The sequence below is a fragment of the Amblyraja radiata genome, chromosome 19, assembly GCF_010909765.2.
Source record: "Amblyraja radiata isolate CabotCenter1 chromosome 19, sAmbRad1.1.pri, whole genome shotgun sequence".
NCBI classification, from domain to species: Eukaryota; Metazoa; Chordata; class Chondrichthyes; order Rajiformes; family Rajidae; genus Amblyraja; species Amblyraja radiata.
In genome coordinates, this window is record NC_045974.1 from 13,354,137 (window position 1) to 13,374,655 (window position 20,519).

At 45.8% G+C, this 20,519-nt stretch overlaps 1 protein-coding gene across 4 annotated transcripts in view; it reads right to left on the minus strand.

Annotated features, from left to right (window-relative positions):
• dennd5b (DENN domain containing 5B) overlaps window positions 1-20,519 on the minus strand; it is a 173,048-nt gene that overhangs the window by 8,838 nt on the left and 143,691 nt on the right. For all 4 annotated transcript variants that reach the window (XM_033037717.1, XM_033037715.1, XM_033037716.1 and 1 more), the window contains 8 exons: window positions 18,530-18,608; window positions 15,040-15,121; window positions 12,233-12,361; window positions 10,165-10,286; window positions 8,903-9,048; window positions 7,415-7,533; window positions 6,349-6,530; window positions 3,790-3,872 (listed from right to left, as the gene is read on the minus strand). In XM_033037717.1, the coding sequence (XP_032893608.1) occupies window positions 3,790-3,872; window positions 6,349-6,530; window positions 7,415-7,533; window positions 8,903-9,048; window positions 10,165-10,286; window positions 12,233-12,361; window positions 15,040-15,121; window positions 18,530-18,608 (942 nt within the window). The remainder of the gene's footprint in view (window positions 1-3,789; window positions 3,873-6,348; window positions 6,531-7,414; window positions 7,534-8,902; window positions 9,049-10,164; window positions 10,287-12,232; window positions 12,362-15,039; window positions 15,122-18,529; window positions 18,609-20,519) is intronic.

Below are 20,519 nucleotides of genomic sequence, written 5' to 3' on the forward strand. Positions count from 1 at the left end.
GGAGCACCCGGAGAAAACCCGCGTGGTTACGGTGACGTGTACAAACTTCGTCCAGACAGCACCCAGAGTTAGAATCGAACCCGGGTCTCTGCCGCTGAAAGGCAGCAACTCTACCGCTGCGCCACTGTGCTGCTCTATTGCAGGGCATCCTGTTGTAAACAGTTTGAAACGCACAATCAATTCAGGGAAAGGAGGAAGGTCAAATGCAAAACAAAAAAGCCTTGATAGGAAAGCACATTCACTTCTCTCTGGACGGGGCTCTGCCTGCTGGGAGCACTGAGTCAGTTAGCGAGAGGCTCAGAGATCACAACCCAAAGACCGGTTTTGCCTCCGGTACCAAAGGAGCTAGTAGTCATGGAGGAAAGATGAAGGTATCCAGAGAAGAGGTGACTGCAATCCCTCTCTCCCTTATTCAGCTCTATTTACTCCTGTTAAGACGATCTGTAGTTTGAAAGAATGAAATCAGATTGTGGCCACACTGGGAATATACATATCTGTGATTGAATTGGAAGACTTGGGATCATATAAACCCAAGAATGAATCCCATAAGATGGAGGAGAATGTCGATTTTACAAATGGACAGTCATAAATAAAGCTACCACGGCATAAAATCAGGATTCTACATGCTCCGGTTTTCCGATGTCGGCATGTTAAAATTGTCTCTATGAGCCTGTGTCTCTGCTTCAATTATTTTGTCACACTTCCTTATGGTAACATCGAGCACTGTAAATTGCCCGCCACTAATGATCATGGCAATCCCGCAAGTATTCAGCACAGTGGCGCAGCGGTAGAGTTGCTGTCTTTACCTAGCCTGAGACACGGGTTTGACCCTGACAGCGGGTGCTGTCTGTACGGAATTTGTATGTTCTCCCCGTGACCGCGTGGGTTTCTCATATTCCAAAGACGTGCGGATTTGTCGGTTAATTGGCTTCCGTAAATTGCCCTGAGTGCGTAGGATGGAACTAGAGAACGGATCGCTGGTCGGCGCGGACCCGGTGGGCCGAAGGGCCTGTTTCCTTGCTGTATCTCTAAACTAAACGGGTGATCGCTGGCGAGCGCGGACCCGGTGGGCTGTCGGGTCTGTTTCCACGCTGTATCTCTAAACTAAAGTGAAGCAATTCATAAATTGCTCACTGCGCCCACATGGTGTCAGTGTTGTGCCTACTATGTTCTGTGTGCTGAAGCAAAGCAAGAATTTCATTGTCCTATCAGGGACACATGACCAAAGATCTTAGAGCAGAGCAAGATGGGTTACTCTCACGCAAACGTGTAGTACGCTCATGGGCAGATTCATGGGTGATTATAGAACTCATTTTAGCAACCAGCCCCCGCCATCTTGTTCCGCCATCTTGCTCCGCCATCTTGTTCCGCCATCTTGCTTCCGGCCAAAGATCGGATCTTTGTTTCCGCAGTGGGGAGAGGGAGTGCGCGGCCCGGGGCAGCGGGGAGAGGGAGTGCGCGGCCCGGGCAGCGGGGGTGCGCAGCCCGGGGCAGCGGGGAGAGGGGCATAGGAGGGGGGGGAGACATTGTAGTGTGGGGGGAGGCGAGGTAGTGCCGGGGGGGGGGGAGGGGGAAGAGTTGAGGGGTGGGATAGGGCCTAGTGTGTGCGAAGTTGCGGGGAGGTTTACAATGTTTCTTATTTAATGTCCCTTGTCTAGTCTGAAATAAAGTTCATCATTGGATCAGAAGAAATATAATTGTGTGTGTTATATGATTATATACATTTATATCACATTCATGTATGTGTGTTTATAAACATTTTATTCTTTAACAAGAATGAACAGAATTATGAACTAGCAGAATTATGAATCTAACCCTAAATCACACACAAAAACTCCCCCCGCAATGTCAATTACCCTGCGAGTCGGGTCGGATCGGGTAGGTTCCGGCTACTACAAAATCAACTCAAACACTGCTTGTGAGCCATTTAAAGAGAAATGATTTAAAAAACATTAAAAAAGACAATTACCAGAGTCAAATTTTATTCTTGACAAGAAGTATGAACTGACAGAATTATGAATCTAACCCTATATCACACACACAAACTGTTGCCCCGCAACATTGATTACAATGCGAGTCGGGTCGGGTCAGGTAGGCTCCGGTTACTAAAATGGGCGGGGAAAAATGCCCAGGATCCCCTCCGTAGCGTACTACACGTCAGCCCATTGTATTTCGCAGGAGTAGCCTATCTTGCTCTGCTCTAAGATCTTTGCACATGACAATAAACTCACTTGAACTTCCACTGCAAGAGATACTCAGACACCAGATAACCACAGAAGACCAAGATCACTTGGAACACAAACTCAGTTGTTTACCTTCCTCTCCAGCTGGTGAAACTTTACCTTTTCATCAGATCTGATTAACAATTCCACAACATCCGAGTCCCAGTAAATTATACACTGACATAATATTCCTCTCCAGCAAAAGCAACCCACTCAACCTTCACAACATCACACACCTCTGGTGTCAGAAGGAACTGCAGATGCTAGTTTGTACCAAAGATAGACACCAGGTGCTAGAAGAACTCAGTAGACCAGGCAGCTTCCCTGCTGAAAAGGAACAGGCGATGTTTTGGGTCAGAAGAAGGATTCCGACTTGAAATGTCACCTGTTCCTTTTCTCCGGAGAGGCTGCCTGACCCGTAGAGTTACTCCAGCACTCTGTGTCTACCACACAGCTCTGGCGCTTTCCAAACCCATCTGCTGATGGAAGAAGCATCAATCCAGCAGACACAGAAAACTCCAGTGCATCGAAATCTCTGATGCTTGGATCCTGCCATGCACCAGGTCCTGCCAGCTCATCACCCCTGCCTCATATCGCTCGGGTGTTAAATTCCCATCCTCGTGTTTACTGTCAATCTCTGCAGCTTGTAAATGCTGTTCCTCACAACCCGCTCCAAAAGTCCTGTTCCCCTGACTTCGACCACAGGAGGGCGGCACGGTGGCGCAGCGGTAGAGTTGATGCCTTACAGCGCCAGAGGCCCAGGTTTGATCCTGACTACGGGTGCTGTCTGTACAGAGTTTGTACATTCTCCCTGTGACCTCGTGGGTTTTCTCCGGGTGCCACAGTTTCCTCCCACACTCAAAAGATGTGCAAGTGTGAAGGTTGATTGGCTTCCGTAAACTGTAAATTGCCCCTAGTGTGTAGGATAATGCTAGTGTACAGGGTGAACGTACGTCGGCGCAGACTCGGTGGACTGAAGGACTGTTTCTGCGTTGTATCTCTAAAGTCTAAAGGAAACAAATAGGGCCACAGTGAACATCTCATCTCCTCTTGCTCCAAAATATCAGCAGAGTCCGTGGTCAAGTGTCAGGAGTGTGATTCATGTCCACAACTCTCCGAATTAAAGATCAGTCTTCTATGGCACTTGGCCAGGTGGATCTGTGAGAAGTTTAGTTTAGGAATACAGCAATGAAATAGGTCGTTCGGCACACCGAGTATGCACCAACCAGCGATCCCCGCACATTAACACTATCCTACACACACTAGGGACAATCTCTACATTTATACCAAGCCGATTAACCTACAAAGCTGTATGTCTGTAGAGTGTGGGAGGAAACTGAAGTTCTCGGAGAAAACACACACAGATCACGGGGAGAACGTACAAACCCCGTACAGACAAGCACCCATAGCTTGGATCGAACCTGGGTCTCTGGCACTGTAAGGCAGCAACTCTACCGCTGCGCCATCGTGCCGCACTAGATCCATAACGCAGGGGCGCATTGGAAAAATAAATCTAAACCTTATATTTCAAGCTAAGCACAAATATCACAGTAGTTTTGGAACCTACCTCTTTTTCTGGCTTGTGAAAGTGCTTCACGATATTATTGATAGATTCCCCAATTCCTTCTTGGATTTGCCCAGCATTTGGCTCTGTCAATAAAACAAAAATGATTTAACAGAGCTGACAATTTTTTTCCCCTACTGCAATTGGGCTTGGTGAAAGACACATTTTTCATCTGCAAGATATATATTGCCGATTGACTAATCAATGAATCATACAACAGTCAAGAAAGTTATTCAGCTCATCCTGCCTACTGTAGCTTGTTGAAAGTGCTAGCTAATTAGAACATAGAACAATACAGCATCGGAGCAGGCCCTTCGGCCCACAATATCTGTGCTGTATATGATTCCAAGTTAAACTGATCTCCTCTGACTGCTTGTGATCCATATCCATCCATTACCTGCATATCCGTGTGCCTATCTGAAAGCCTCTTAAATACAACTCTTAAATAAAATATCTGCTTCCACCTCCACCGCTGGCAGTGCATTCCAGGCAACTGTGAAAAAAACTATCCCGAACATCTCCCTTAAACTTCCCAACTCTGATCTTAAAACCATGCCCTCCAGTCTTCCATATTTCTGCCCTGGTAAATAGGTTCTAGCTTTATACTCTGTCTCTGCTTCTCATTACTTTATATATTTCTATCAAGTCTCTCCTCAACCTCTGAAGCTACAACAAAAACAATCCGGGTGTGTTCAACACCTCTCTTTATAGTTCATGCTATCTAATCCAGGCAGCATCAGGTAAGCCTCTTCTGCACCCTCTCCACATCCTTCCTGTAATGGGGGGACTGGAAATGCACACAGTTTTATAAAACTACAACATGTCATCCTGCTTCTTATACTCAATGTTCAGACTGATGAAGGCAAGCATACCATGCGCCTTCTTCACCACTCTTGTCTACGTGTTGCCACTTTCAAGGAACTATCGACTTGGACCCCAAGATCCTCTGCACATCAATGTTGTTAAGGGTTGTGTTTATATAGTCATAAGTTATTCAGCATGGAAACAGGCCTTTTGGCCCAGCTTGCCCACATCGGCTATACTAGGAATATATATATTCCTAAATATTACTCCTATATATTATTACAATGTATCATAACTACATATTTTCCCTCTACATTCAACCTCCCAAAGTACAGCACATCAGACATACTTGGATTAAACTCCATCTACTATTTCTCTGCTCACGTCAGTGACTGATCTAGAACCTGCTGTATCATTCGGAGTATCCTTCCTCACTTTTGGTGTCGTCTGGGATGTTATTAACCAATCCACCTTAATACATCTATATCCCTCTTTCCATGAAACACTGTAAATGCCCCCAATATCTAATTCAAAGTCAACAGAACCAAAGGTTTCAATACCATTTCAGGCAGTGCATCCTTGACCATAACAAGATGATGAAGGATCATCTTAATGACCTTTTAAGGATCCTTCCCTTAAGGATGATGATCACCTTCTCCTGGTTATTTTGCCAATTAGTATAATCTTTTATATTCCTGCTGTCATTGACTCCCCTGCTAGTGGAAACAGTTTCTCCCTCACAACTTAACTTGGCTGTGAATAACTCTGGGGCCTTACCACTCATATGTCTCAGGATTCTCAGGAACCAGAATTCCTGCCCTGGTTTGTCTTACCTAAATGCTAAGCCCTGTATTTACCTGAATTAATCTCCAACTACCATTCCTCTGCCCATTTGATCAAGATCCCCCAGTAGTCTTATATTACAATCACAACATTACGATTATACCACTGTATCTTGTTCCTTGGACCTCCTTTGAAGCACTGCCTCAAAAAGCCGCCCCGCCCGCAGCATCAAGGACCCACACCACCCTGGCCATGCTCTCATTTCACTCCTGCCATCAGGAAGAAGATAGGATCCTATTCCTTGAAACCAAACTCCAGGTGTAGGAGCCTGAAAACTGTAACGTCCAGGTTCAGGAACAGCTTCTTCTCAACAAAAATCCGGCTTATTGAACACCACAAACACCAACTAAACGTTGAACTTCAAACTATCTTAGTTGCACTAGGGACTTTTGGCTTTTGTTTTGATTTTTTAATTTATTGAACTTTTATTAGTTTGTGTTATTGTACTTTCTATGACTACTGCCTTTACAGACCTGTTGTACTGCTGCAAGTAAGAATTTCTTTGTTCGATTTTGATGCGGATGACAATTAAGCACTCTTGACTTTTGAAATATTTCCTATTTCACCTGAACCCTATGTCCTCTGAATATAGATGCTCCACACTGGGAAAAAGATTTGGGCCACCTACCTTAACTATGCCCCTTTTGACTTTATAAACATCTATAGTTAACTCCGCAGCTTCCAGTTCTCCAGTGAGACCAACCTCACCTTGCCCACTCTTCCCTAGTATCTAAAGCCCTCCATTCCTGGTGACATCCTGCTGAATATCCCATTACCACATCCTCTCCACAATATGATGACCAGAACGGCACACAATATTCTCAGTCTGGCCTTAGCAATGCCGTGCACAGCTGCAATGTGATGTGCCGACTCTTAGACTCAATACCACTGAAGGAAGAGACGCGGTGAACTCACTGCCCGTCCTGCTGCCGAGGGAGGTGATGCTGAGTCGCCGGGCGACGGTGGGAGATCGCAGCTGCGGCGGGGTGCGGCACTGCTTGCTCAGGTCGTCCTCCACCACCAGGAGCTCACCCACCAGGATCCTCTCCAAACTGCCGTCGTCCACTCCCTTCCCCAGCCACCGGCCGCACGGGAACCTGAGACAACGCGGGAGATCACAGGCTGTTAGGTGACATCATCGGGGCCGGTGGGGGAAGGGGTGGGGGTAGGGGCAGTCCGTCTCTGAATACATTGCGTTGTCGGTTCATCAATGATCCCCTGCAGGTCCCAATGCCCCAGCATAAGACATGTGATAGGAGCAGAATAAGGCCATTCAGCCCATCAATACTCTCTGCCATTCAATCATGGCTGATCTATCTTTCCCTCTCAACCCCATTCTCCTGCCTTCTCCCCATAACTATTGACACCCTTACTAATCAAGAACCCAGCAATCTTTGCTTTAAAAATACCCTGTAACGACCTCTACAGCCGTCTGTGGGAATGAATTCCATAAATTCACCAGCTTCTGGCTAAAGGTAATTCCTTCTCATCTCCTTTTCAAAGATACGTCCTTTAACTCTGAGGCTCTCTGGTCCTTGACTCTCCCACTAGTGGAAACATCCTCTCCCCACCCAATCACCATTATTCAGTAGGTTTTAATGGGATCTTCCCTCATTCTCTTAAACTCCAGCGAGTACAGGCCCAGAGTCTTCAACGTTGGTCATTTGTTATTTAATCCAATCAGCCCTGGATTATTCTCCCATTTTTGAATCTAAAGGTAGCTCCATTTATCCTGAAGCTATGTCTCTACAGTTAACATCCATCTGTCTCTGTTGCATTATGAAGAATATCTTCATATTCATATCAATTCGTATCAAGAATTTATTCTGCTTTTCCCCCCATAGACATTATCTGACCCGTCCTGTGTAATATCCTGTGGTTTATTTCCTAGAGTCAAGCTGATCTCGTCTGAGATTGTAGATGCCCAGTGAGCTAGGCTTGCTGAGCGAAGGTGTTTTCCATAGGCTTGTTAAATCCTTACCTGTAGGTGTGTCCTGTGATCTCATTCCTGACCATCACGCAATCCACCAGCCACTTGGCTAAAAGCCCTGAGTTGTCATGTCCAATCTGAACGGTTGTCAGCTTGCCCAGGTTCTGGCACTGGAAGTGTGAGGAGGAGATTAGTTATCCCCACTGCTGCAAGGGCAACATGCTATCCAGGACTCCCTCCACTCCACTCTCAAATCATCCACCTCCAGGTTTTCCTCTCGAAGGACATTCTCACCCTAAACAATCAACCATGCGTCAACTGCAATGAGACTCTGGCAGAACCTGAACTCAGTGGAAGTGAAGATTTGAGAAATCAAATCCCATTGAGCATGACCAACATGCGGAGATACCACAGAGTGCCAGGGTGGCACAGATGGCACAGCAGCTTCCACAGAGCTCTGGAGGCTGCGGTTCAATCCTGATCTCCATCTGTGTGGACTTTGAACATTTGCCCTGTGACTGTGTTGGGTTTCTCCAGGTATCTCCAGTGAACAGGTTACAGGTCATAATTGCGAAGAGTTGATGGGAGTGTAGGAGAATAAAGTAAGATCTGTATGGGCCGGCCTTTGATATAATACAGATTTGGTGAGCAAAGAGCCCGTTTCCATTCTGTATTATTCTGTGAATTACAAAAACTGTGAAGAAAGTTCATACATTGTACCACTAACACATTCAGTTATTTTATGAGCAAACCTAGTTTATTGTAAAGGGCTAAAATCTACAAAGCCACAGAGATTTTCCATTGGAGAGCAGGTCACTTGGCCTATTGCATCCAATGTGGCTCTCCATCAGAACGATCCAAAATGGCTCCTATCGCCCTCTATCTGCATTCCCCTCTGCTACAAAAAATTAATCAAGAGGATGAGAATAATCCAAATAGTAATCGGCGAAACCCAACTTGGTCAAAGTAGTTTGCTGAGTTTTCAGTTCTATTTGGAGAAGTTGCAACTGGAAATAATGGGGTCTTGAAAGCCCCCACGTTGATGGAAGGATATTCCATTAATTCTGGTCTAAGGATTATGGTTTCTAGATTAGATGGTGCTGACCCAGACTGGTGCCTTCTGCCGAGGGTGACCCATGGGAGGAAATACTTTAGACTTTAGCGTTTAGAGATACAGCACGGAAACAGGCCCTTCGGCCCACCGAGTTCACGCCGCCCAGCGATCCCCGTACACGAACACTATCCTACACACTGGGGACAATTAACAATTTTAAAGAAGCCAATTAACTTACAATCCTGTTTGTCTTTGCAGTGTGGGAGGAAAACAGAAAATCCGGAGAAAACCCGCGCAGGTCATGGGAAGAACGTTCAAACTCCGTATGACTAGCAGATTAATTGCACTGGACGATGAAGGGGAAATGGAGGGGCCCTAAGGAATTTACGGCACGATTTCAGGAATAAGAAGGAATTTGAACTAGTGACATTTTTTAAACGGTGCAAAGTTCGTTTCGTTTGGAAAGTGTAACTGAAGCAACCAACCTCAAAGGTCATCTCCAAGAGGTTCTTGGGGACTTGCATCACTCCAGTGCCACCCAGCTCACCCGACACACTGATCCAAGGATTGGAAGTGGTGATGGAGTTACTCAGCTTTTTGATGGGGATTATCACCGCTCTGTATGGGATCACTGGGGGAAGTAAGAAGAGGTGAGATAAATCTCTGTTAAACCAAATGTAATTCTTACCATCCCATTCCCCTATCCCTACCTCACATTTCTATGTGAAGCCGCTCTTGTGCATTACTCAATGGGTGGCAATTCCCCGACTCATAATGTGTTTAAGTTGCACTTATAGAGTCATACGGCAAGGAAACAGACCCTTCGGCCCAACTTGCCCATGCCAACCAAGATACCCCATCTATGCTCGTCCCACCTGCCCGCATTTCACCCATATCCCTCTAAACTTGTCTTATCCATCTACCCAACCAAATGTCTTTGAAATGTTGTTATAGTTTCTGCCTCAACTACATCCTCTGGCAGTTCATTCCATATACTCACAACCCTCAGTGTGAAAAAGTTGCCTCAGATTCCTATTAAATCTTTCCCCTCTCACCTTAAACATCTGAAGAAGGGTTTTGGCCCAAAACGTTGCCCATTTCCTTCGCTCCATAGATGCTGCTGCACCCGTTGAGTTTCTCCAGCATTTTTGTGTACCTTAAACCTATGTCCTCTGGTTCTTGATTCCCCTATTCTGGGTATCGATTCTGTCTATTCCTCTGTTCATATACACCTCTAGAAGATCACCCCTCATCCTCCTGGACTCCAAAGAATAGTCCTAACCTTCTCAACCTCTCCCAATAGTTCAGGCCCTCAAGTCCTGGCAACTTTGCCCTTGGAGACCTTTGAACTCTCTTTAATTAGTGTTTACTGTATCTTGCATTAAACATCATTCCCTTTATCCTGTATCTGTACACTGTGGACAACTTGATTGTAATCATGTGTAGTCTTTTCATTGACTGGATAGCATGCAACAAAAAGCTTTTCACTGTACCTCGGGGCACGGGACAATAATAAACTAAACATCCATTTGTTTGGTTGAAAAGTAATTCACCAAATTCAACTCAGAACTTATGTTGATTCAGATACACTGCTGTGCTGTTCTATGTTCTATAATGGAGGGATAGGGGTTATGTGCAGGTGGATAAGAGTTGGTCTTGGCATCACGTTAGGCACAGACATTGTGGGCTGAAGGGCCTGTTCCTGTGCTGCGCTTTTCTACGTTCTATCTACATGATATTGACTTACTGATGGTCGTGAACACGCTGGTAAAGCAGAAGTAGTCCACGGCATTGAGCGACAACAGGTGATAAAGGAATTGTTCCTTCTCCTCTTCGCAACGTAGGAAGGCATAACGCTTGTACAGCTTCCTGTAAACAGAGAAACCCAACACCAGGTGAATAATTAACATCTCTGAATGCAGGTCAATTATAACACCAAGAACTTTTAAGTTGAAACAGAGAGCCTCCACGTGCAGTTGAATGGCCTGAAGTGATTCCACAGAACATCGTCACATGAAATTTGACAGTCAGCATGCATTGGGAGAGGGGACCAATATTTCAGTCAAAGAGATTTGGAGAAAGAGTCAAACAAAATGGAAATAAGCCCTTTGGCCCACCATGTCCACGTAGACCAACATGGGTGAATACAGGCAAGGTTTTTTTTTGATAAGCAGATAGTTCGATAAAGGCCGGGGATGGAGTCAGGTGTAAATCCAAAAGCTACGAAGAGTTGCGAATTGTTAAGCTGCCACTAGGGGGCAAGTTACAGCGGTCAATTTACCGACCATTTTCACCTAATGAACCATTTTCAAGGAGATAATTCTTGCTGTAACTTGAGGAATATCTGCATAATTTTGAACATATTGGGGGAAGTTCTCGCTGTTATGGGCAAAGATTCATCCTCTAATGAACGTCACCAAAACAAGAACCTAATTATTTCTCCATTGCTAATTATAGCAGCTGGTCTGTAGCCTCATTTCCATAGATTACGTGCGACTACAGTTCAAAAATTACTCCAGGGACTATAAAGTGAGATTACCAAAGAACGGGAAAGGGACTAAAGAAATTCACGCCTTTGGTGTAATAAAACCCCATGTCTCACATGACTTTTATAGAATTCTACAACTTTTTCCCCCCAAAATAAACCATACTCAGAATGAAACATACATGCAAAACAAAACCTCAGCCAAAACTCTTCAGACATTCTCAGCATCTATACATTCAATAGGACGGCACAATGGTGCAGCAGTAGAGTTGCCGATTTACAGCGCCGGAGACACGGGTTCGATCCTAACTATGGGTGTTGTCTGTACGGAGTCCGTACGTTCTCCCCATGACAGTTTGGGTTTTCCCCGGATGCTCCGGTTTCCTCTCACACTCCAAAGATGTTCAGGTTTGTAGGTCAATTGGTTTTGGTAATGATTGTAAATTGCCCCTAGTGTGTAGGATAGTGCTAGTGCAACGGGGATCGCTAGTCGGCGCAGACTCAGTGGGCTGAAGCGCATGTTTCTGTGCTGTAACTCTAAACAAAACTAGTGTCGTAACTAGTGTCAAACTAGTTGGCAGCTATCTTTAAACAAAACACCCTTGCTACTCATGTGGCCCCCTGGGGTGATACAGGTATCAGGGACCATTCCCTAATGAACATCTCACTGTGTACAAAGGAACTGCAGATGCTGGTTTATATTGAAGGTATTGAAGGAAAGTGCTGGATTAATGCAGCATGTCAGGCAGCATCTCTGAAGAAAAAGGATGCGTGACGATTTGGGTCGGGTGAAGAAAGGTCCCGACCCGATACGTCACCCATCAGTTTTTCTGCAGAGATGCTGCCTGACCCACTGAGTTACTCCAGCATTTTGTGTCTAGCTTCGGACATCCCACTGTGCTGGGAGGCCAACAGGTTTCATTGAAATCAATCCCTTAAAACTTGTCCCCCGACTCGGAAGAGGACTGAGTGCTCTCCACCATTGTTCTGCTCTACTGCAGCTGCTCTCCCCTTAACCCCCCCCACACTTATTTATTTAATGACTTACTTATTTACTGTTATTAGTGACCCCTTTTTTTCCCCCTTTTTTTTTTTCTCTTTAGTACTTTTTGTTTTGTTTATCTTACCATATTTGTGTGGATGTGTACGTATGTGAGTGTTGTTTGTCCCCGTTTGGTTCCGACCTGATTCGGGTGGGTAAGGGTAAGGGCTTTGAGGGTCGCTTACATACTGTTGCACAATTATGCCTTGACTGTCACTATCTGTTATCATAGTATGTATGCAAATTGCTGTGAAATTCAAATAAAAAAATTATTTAAATAAAACTTACTTGATAAGACTTTGGTTGAACATCAGTTGCTTGAGCTGTTGGGAGAGCACCTTTTTTTCCAGAGAGAGCCGTATCCATGCCCGGGCTCGACCCACGTCTGTCTTGATCTCACTCATTTGCTGGACATGTCTGAAAGATGACGTCACATCAGCATCTGTAAATACATTGTTTCTGCCTCCTGCCTCATTTACAACTATTGGGGGTTTTACGGGTTGGGGGGGGGGGGTCCCTCTGTACTCCACAATTTGAGATTTGTAATAGAAAAAAATCACATGTAGTTCAAGTGCACATTGTCAGATTTTAATAAAGGCCATTCTTATACATTTTACACATCATGCAGCTAGCCAGTGGTTTGCATCTTGGCAAGCCTAAGGTTTGGCCCATGACTAACAGTTTTATTCATGTTTCTCAGTCTTATAATAGCTTCTTTGACTTTCATTGGCATAACTTTGGTCCTCATGTTGGTAAACAGCAATAAAAGTTTCCAAAGGTGACGGAAAGACTGGAGGAAAGACTAGGTGCTGAGAGCTCTCTTATACCTGCATTAAGGAGGCAATTAAACACACCTGAGCAATTACAAACACCTGTGAAGTCATGTGTCCCAAACATTAGGGCGCCCTGAAATGAGGGGACTATGTATAAACACAGCTGTAATTTCTACATGGTGAAACCAAAATGTATAAAAATGGCTTAAGAAGGAACTGCAGATGCTGGAAAATCGAAGGTAGACAAAACTGCTGGAGAAACTCAGCGGGTTTCTCCAGCACTTTGGTTGAACGTTCTCCAGCAACGTTTCGGGCCAAAACCCCTCTTCAGACTGAAGAAGGGGTTCGGCCCGAAACATTGCCTATTTCCTTCGCTCCATAGATGCTGCTGCACCTGCTGAGTTTCTCCAGCACTTTTATCTACCTTGCATAAAAATGGCAGTTAATAAAATCTGACAATGTGCACATGTGATTTTTTTTCTATTTCAAATCCCAAATTGTGGAGTACAGAGGCAAATAAATAAATGATGGGTCTTTGCCCCAAACATTATGGAGGCCACTGTAATATGGCGGGTTCGAATCCCGCCCAGGTTTTGTTGTCTGGACCTCCAGTGTTGTCAGACGTGCTGTTTTCTAGACAGAGCTTTAAATGGTAAATCTGTCCTCTCAGGCAGATACAAAGATCCCCAAGCGCTACTCAAGGGTGAACGGGGCAGCTCTCTTGTCAATATTTATCCTCGAATAACCGCACTGAAACATTAGTGCCTTTCTGTGTGCAAGTACTTCCCCCCGATTGTAATTCACCTTGGAGCACGCTGATGACAGGAGAGATGCTATATAAATGCAAATCTTTCCTTCATTAACAGATGGCGAAGTAGCACGAGTTGAATTATTGACATGAAATTGCCTGTGTGCCGATTATTAGCGAGGGCTTTTGGGGTTTAATGACCACTGTCCATTTGAATCGAGCCGTATTAATAACAATCAGCTTGGTCTTTAAGTTGCAGGCTGACTCTTTACAATGGTCTAGCAGTGTACAATAAAACGAACAGTTGATATCAAAGGCAATAAAAGTGACAACTAGCAACATCTGGGGAAGGTTGGGTGGGGGAAGAGCAGATTCTGAATGTTTGTTGCAGACTTCCTTGAGGCACTGCCTCATGAAGGAAAAGCACAAAAATAAATAGCAGAAAACAGCAAACGGAATTGCAAGCATGATGACTGGAATGAAGATGATATAATTATCAGGAAGATTGATCAGGCTAGGACCCTTCCCTCTGGAGAGGAGGTTTCAAAATAATTGCCAAATGGTTTGCTGAGTCAGGCGTAAGTGTGTTTTCAGGTGGAGGGGAGTATAGATCATGATTAGAAACTATTAGTGATAAATTCTGGAGAAAATCCCTTCCTCAGGGAATCTGGAAACTAGCGTCGCAGAATGATTGAGGGAATATCATGTATAGATTTAAGAGGAAACTGGATACGTATACAAGTGCGAAGGGAATAAAATGATTCATCATATTGATGTCATGTAGGGTTGTGAAGTATTCGCGAGGAGTAGGGACAACAATTCAGTCTAATGCCAAAGAGGTGTTTCCAGTGCTGTGCCCTCTGTTTCATTCTTCTCTACTGAACACAGTTACTGATCAGAACATAAAAATGTGCCAAGTTACAGTTTTACTTTGAAACTTACCGAATTGTGAAAGGCCTGAATAGAGTGGATGTGGAAAGGATGTTTCCACGAGTGGGACAGTCTAGGACCAGAGGCCGTAGCCTCAGAATTAAAGGACGTACCTTTAGAAAGGAGATGAGGAATTTGTTTAAGAAGGAATTGCAAATGCTGGAAAATTGAAGGTAGACAGAAGTGCTGGAGAAACTCAGCGGGTGAGGCAGCATCTATGGAGCGAAGGAAATAGGCAACGTTTCGGGCCAAAACCTTTCTTCAGACAGGAATTTCTTTAGTCAGAGGGTGGTGAATCTGTGGAATTCATTGCCTCAGAAGGCTGTGGATGTCAAGTCAATGGATATTTTTAAGGAGGAGATTGATAGTAAGGATGTCAGGGGTTATAGGGAGAAGCCAGGGGAATGGGGTTGAGGGAAAAGGTAGATCAACCATGATTAAATAGTGCAGTCGACGATGAGCCGAATGGCCTAATTCTGCTTGTACAACTAATGAACTTTCAATTCCAACATTGTTATTAAATTATTTCTGGTGCATACATGTCTGTGTGTGGGCACGTTTGCATATATGTTTGTCTGTACACACAAACACACAAAATGATAAAATGCATTATCTTAGTGTGTAGACCCACAGTTACACGGTACCTCATGTCATGGATGAGGGAAACCTTGAGGGATGGCAAGATCAGTCCCGACTCTGACTTCCGCCGTTCCGATCCAGTTCCAACTGTGGGAACAGTGAGAGACTTATCACCAATTGTACAGAATTTGTCAGATAAATTGCTTCCTGGTATATTGCAATAAAGACTTTAGCAAACAGCCATAGGGAATTAAGAGGGAGATTGAAATTTAAATGTAGGTACATTATTGACACATGTACCGAGGTACAGTGAAAAGCTTTGTTTTGCATGCTATAATCTGGAGAGGGTCCAGAGGAGGTTAGTAAATTAGTAGAGAAAGCAAACTCAATGCTAGCATTTATTTCGAGAAGCATATGCAAAAACAGGGATGTAATGCTGAGGCTCCATATGGCGCGGGTCAGCCTGCATTTGGAATATTGTGAGCAACTTTGGGCACCATATCTGAGGAAGGATGTGCTGGCTCTGCAGAGGGTCCTGAGGAGGTTTACAAGAGTGATCCCAGGAATGAGTAGGTTAACATATGATGAGCGTTTGATGGCACTGGGCTCATATTCACTGGATTGTAGAAGAATGAGGGGGGACCTCATTGAAATGTACAGAATAGTGAAAGACTTGGATAGAGTGGATGTGGACGTGAAGAGGATATTTCCACTGGTGGGAGAGTCTAGGACTAGCCTCAGAATTAAACAATGTTTTTTTGGGAAGGAGATGAGGAGGAATTTCGTTAGTCAGAGGGTGGTGAATCTGTGGAATTCTTTGCCACAGATGGCTGTGGAGGCAAAGTCAGAGGATATATTCAAGGCAGATAGGTAGATTTTTGATTAGTACAGGTGTCTAGAGGTTATGGAGAGACGGCAGGAGAATGGGGTTAGGAGGAAGAGATAGATCAGCCACGATTGAATGGCGAAGTAGACTCGATGGGCCGAATGGCCTCATTCTACTCCTATCACTTACGATCATCAGATAACACTACATAAATACAAGCTAGCCAAACTCAAGGACAATAGGTAGAGTGAAGGGAAAGATGCAGAGTGCAGAATATAGTTCTCATCGTTACAGCACAACAGTTCCAGAGACAAAGTCCAATGTCCACCATGAGGTGGAGCTGAATCTGACTATTCCCTAGCTTCCGGATGGACTGATCTGAAGCCCGATAACAGAGGGGAAGAGGGTGTTCCTGAATCTGGTAGTGCACGCTTTCAAGCTTCTGTATCTTCAAGTCGACAGGAGCTGGGAGAAAGGGGAGTGACCGGGATGGGGACAGTTTCAGCTTTAGGTTGTCAACGTTCCAGGATTGTTCCCGGGTCTCCAGGAATTGAGGACTCCACACCTGGGCTGGAGAGGGCAGTCGAGGGGAGGAGGCCCTGTGATGAAGCCTCCAGGATATATTCCACTGCCAACAGCAATGTGGTGCCATGATTTTGGGGTTTGAAGCCCAGGCCAACGTTCCCTGGGCAATGGAGTGGGGTGGCTGCAGTGTTGTGTCGGGCTGTGCATGAAGCAACTTGACTGATGGACTGTGTTGGTCGATCTCTAAACATCAGTCCCACTCCACCCTCAGACAAGGGATGAGGAAGCACCAGTGCGTTGCAAGCCCCATGTTCAAGGGAGTACAGAGAAGGTTCTCCAGACTGATTCCTGGGATGTCAGGACTTTCATATGAAGAAAGACTGGATAGACTCGGCTTGTACTCGCTAGATTTTAGAAGATTGAGGGGGGATCTTAAAGAAACTTACAAAATTCTTAAGGGGTTGGACTGGCTAGATGCAGGAAGATTGTTCCCGATGTTGGGGAAGTCCAGAACAAGGGGTCACAGTTTAAGGATAAGGGGGAAATCTTTTAGGACCGAGATGAGGAAAACATTTTTCACACAGAGAGTGGTGAATCTCTGGAATTCTCTGCCACAGAAGGTAGTTGAGGCCAGTTCATTGGCTATATTTAAGAGGGAATTAGATGTGGTCCTTGTGGCTAAAGTCTTCTCCTTCTTTTCGTGTCTTTGAAGCTGGTTGGCTATATGACAGTTTCCCATTCCTTTACACAGTCCTTTGCGTTTTTGTTGAACACTGCAAGATCCTTTGAGCTGCACTGGTTGGGTAGTAGGGGGCAGACAAGGCAGTGCTGCATTGTATGGTCCTCTTCTCCACATTCACAGGTGGTTTGGCCAGTTTCATAGCCCCATCTGGCCATGGCAGCTTTTGATCGCCCTGTTCCTGTTCTCAGGCGGTTGAGCGTCTTCCACTGGACCCATGGTGCTTCTGAGCCCGGAGGGAGGGCTTCAGAAGGAGGGATACCCATGTCAGTAGGAGGGGGGTCGTCCTCAAGCCTTTTTGTCCATAGTTGGAGTTTGGTTTCTTCCCGTGATGTTATTAGGGGCTGGACATGGCTGAGAAAGCTTCTCCTGGACTTCAGCCGTTGGGCCGGGGGTACACGTCCATAGAGGAGGTGGCGTTCATCACTGGTGGCCTTGGTCATCTCTACTCGGCTGGCGACTTCCCGTCTCACATCAGCAGGGGCAATGCCAGCGAGGAGGTGCAGGTTGTTTATGTTGGTGGGCTTCAAGCAGCCAGTGATTGAGCGGCAGGTGTTATTCAACGCTGGGTCTAATTTCTTGGCATGGGATGATCTCTCCCAAACAGGACACGCAAACTCCGCAGAGGAGTAGCACAGGGCCAGAGCAGTAGATCTTAATGTGTGGCTAATATGTGGCTAAAGTGATCAGGGGGTATGGAGAGAAGGCAGGTACAGGATACTGAGTTGGATGATCAGCCATGATCATATTGAATGGTGGTGCAGGCTCGAAGGGCTGAATGGCCTACTCCTGCACCTATTTTCTATGTTTCTATGTTTCTCATAAGGAGGCCACATTCGCCACATGTCAACCCTTTAATTATTCATACATCGCATCCAAAGCGTATTTTTCCGAACTTCCAATTTGCATTTGAATGAATCAATACTGGCTGCCGCCCTGGGGTTATCCATTCCATAGCCTGGCAATCCATTCTCTGAAATCGTCTTTCCGCTGATCATTTGAATTTCCCCCCTGCTTCTTTGGATTGACTGGACTGTGCAAAATGAAAACACAAATGGACGTGGGTGTGTCATCTCATCGGTGAGGCTACTAAAAACGGGAATGATATAGATGCTTTGAAAAACACAGCGATATAATTGCTTCTCATCTCTCCGGCCCCTCAATCATCGTGTCCCTTTTGTGTCCGTTCTAAAGCAGCAATATCCTCTTTGTCCCCTGGGAGCCAGAATTGCGCAGCTTTCTAAGAGCGATGCTTCAGCAATTTAATCAGAGGCAAATTGCTTCACCATCTCTGCTCAATGCTGGCTGCCAGCACACCCTGGCTTTGCTTGTTGCTGCGTGAGGTTTAATCAAGGATTGTCCTCTCCCTGGTACCATCTCCTTTGGTTATTGTCCCCCCCCCCCCCCCCCTTTCACTAGATATTGTTAAGCGCCAGCCGCATCTTACAGACAGAGACCTGCTCACCTGGGATGTCCAGAATACCTTCCCGCTTCTCCTCACACTCCTGATAGTGTACCAGGTGGGACCAGAGTGCAGACTTCCCCTGAGTTGATGAAACAAAAGAACAAGCTCTGAACAAACAAAACAATGTTCAGCGGGTCAAGCAGCGTCCGTGGAAGCAATAGGCGTGCGTGGAAGTTTCAGGTCACGTTTCAGGTTAGGGATGGCACAGTGGTGTAGCAGTAGAGTAGGGACGACAGATGGCACAATGGGCTAAGTGTTCGGCTGGCAACCGGAAGGTAGCCGGTTCGAATCCCGCTTGGAGTGCATACTGTCGTTGTGTCCTTGGGCAAGACACTTCACCCACCTTTGCCTGTGTGTGAGTGACTGGTGGTGGTCGGAGGGGCCGTAGGCGCAGATTGGCAGCCACGCTTCCGTCAGTCTGCCCCAGGGCAGCTGTGGCTACAGAAGTAGCTTACCACCACCCAGTGTGACTGAGGAGTGAATGAATAATGCGATGTAAAGCGCCTTGAATATTAGAAAGGCGCTATATAAATCCCATCCATTATTAGAGTTGCTGCCTCACAGCTCAGAGGCCTGAGTTCGATCCCGACTACTGGTACTGTCTGTACGGAGTATGCACGTTCTCCCTGTGGCTGCGTGGGTTTGCTCCGGGTGCCCTGGCTTGCTCCCACATGCCAAAGACATAGTGGTTTGTAGGTTAATTGGCTTCTGTAAAAAAATTGTAACATATTCCCTAGTATGTAGGATAGTGCTAGTGTGATTGCTGGTCGATGCAAACTTGACAGGCTGAAGGGCCTGTTTCCACACTGCATCTCTAAAATCTATAGTGATGACTAAAGACCTTGCAAGAGGACTAAGAGGTACGGGGGAAGGCTGGCAGTATATAATGCAGGTGCTGACGAAGTGCCTCTGGTAATGTGTTTAGGTATGGGGCAGGAACAGAAGAGCAGCAAAAACTATAATGTTTTGTGAGATAGAGTGGAAGAATTGTCATAGGAAGAGGAAAACTGCTTCAAAGTTCACCCTTTATTTTACACAAAGAGGGGTGGGTGTATGGAATGAGCTGCTGGAGGAGATAGCTTCCTCAAACTCAACAGCAATAAAACAGAATTCCTCCTCATAGGCTCCAAATCCACACTCAGCAAAATCAATAACCCCACTCTCACCATCGACGGCACCACTGTCTCCCCATCTCCCCAGGCCCGCAACCTTGGCGTGATCTTTGATTCCACCCTCTCCCTTGAGCCTCACATCCGCCATGTCATTAAAACCTCCTTCTTTCACCTCCGCAACATCGCCAAAATCAGACCCTCTCTCACACCGCCCGCTGCTGAAAGACTCATCCATGCCTTCATCTCCTCCCGACTGGACTACTGCAACTCACTTCTCCTTGGCATCAGCTCCACCTACATCAATCGACTCCAACTGGTCCAGAACGCAGCCGCCCGACTCATCACCCACACCAAATCCTGGCATCACATCACTCCAGTCCTCAAACAACTTCACTGGCTTCCCATCTCCCACCGGATCACCTATAAAATCCTGGTCCTCACCTACAAAGCCCTCCACCATCTGGCCCCCCCATATCTCACTGACCTCCTCTCCCCCTACCAACCCTCACAGTCCCTCAGATCCACGTCAGCCGGTCTCCTCTCCATCCACAAGTCCAACCTCCGCAGTTTTGGGGACAGAGCCTTCTCCAGGGCAGCTCCCAGGCTCTGGAACTCCCTCCCCCAACTGATCCGCAATTCCGTGTCCCTCACCATCTTCCAGTCCCGCCTCAAGACCCATCTCTTCACCTCTGCCTATCCTTAGCCCCACGTCCCCCTCCCTTTTCATCTGTGCTTGAATTGCCTCATATTGTGCTTTGAATTGAATTCTGTCTTTAATTTATGTACTAGTCATGTCTCTACTATTTATTTCATTCTGCTTACATGTTTTTCCTCTACTTGCTAAATTTTTGTAAGGTGTCCTTGAGACTCTTGAAAGG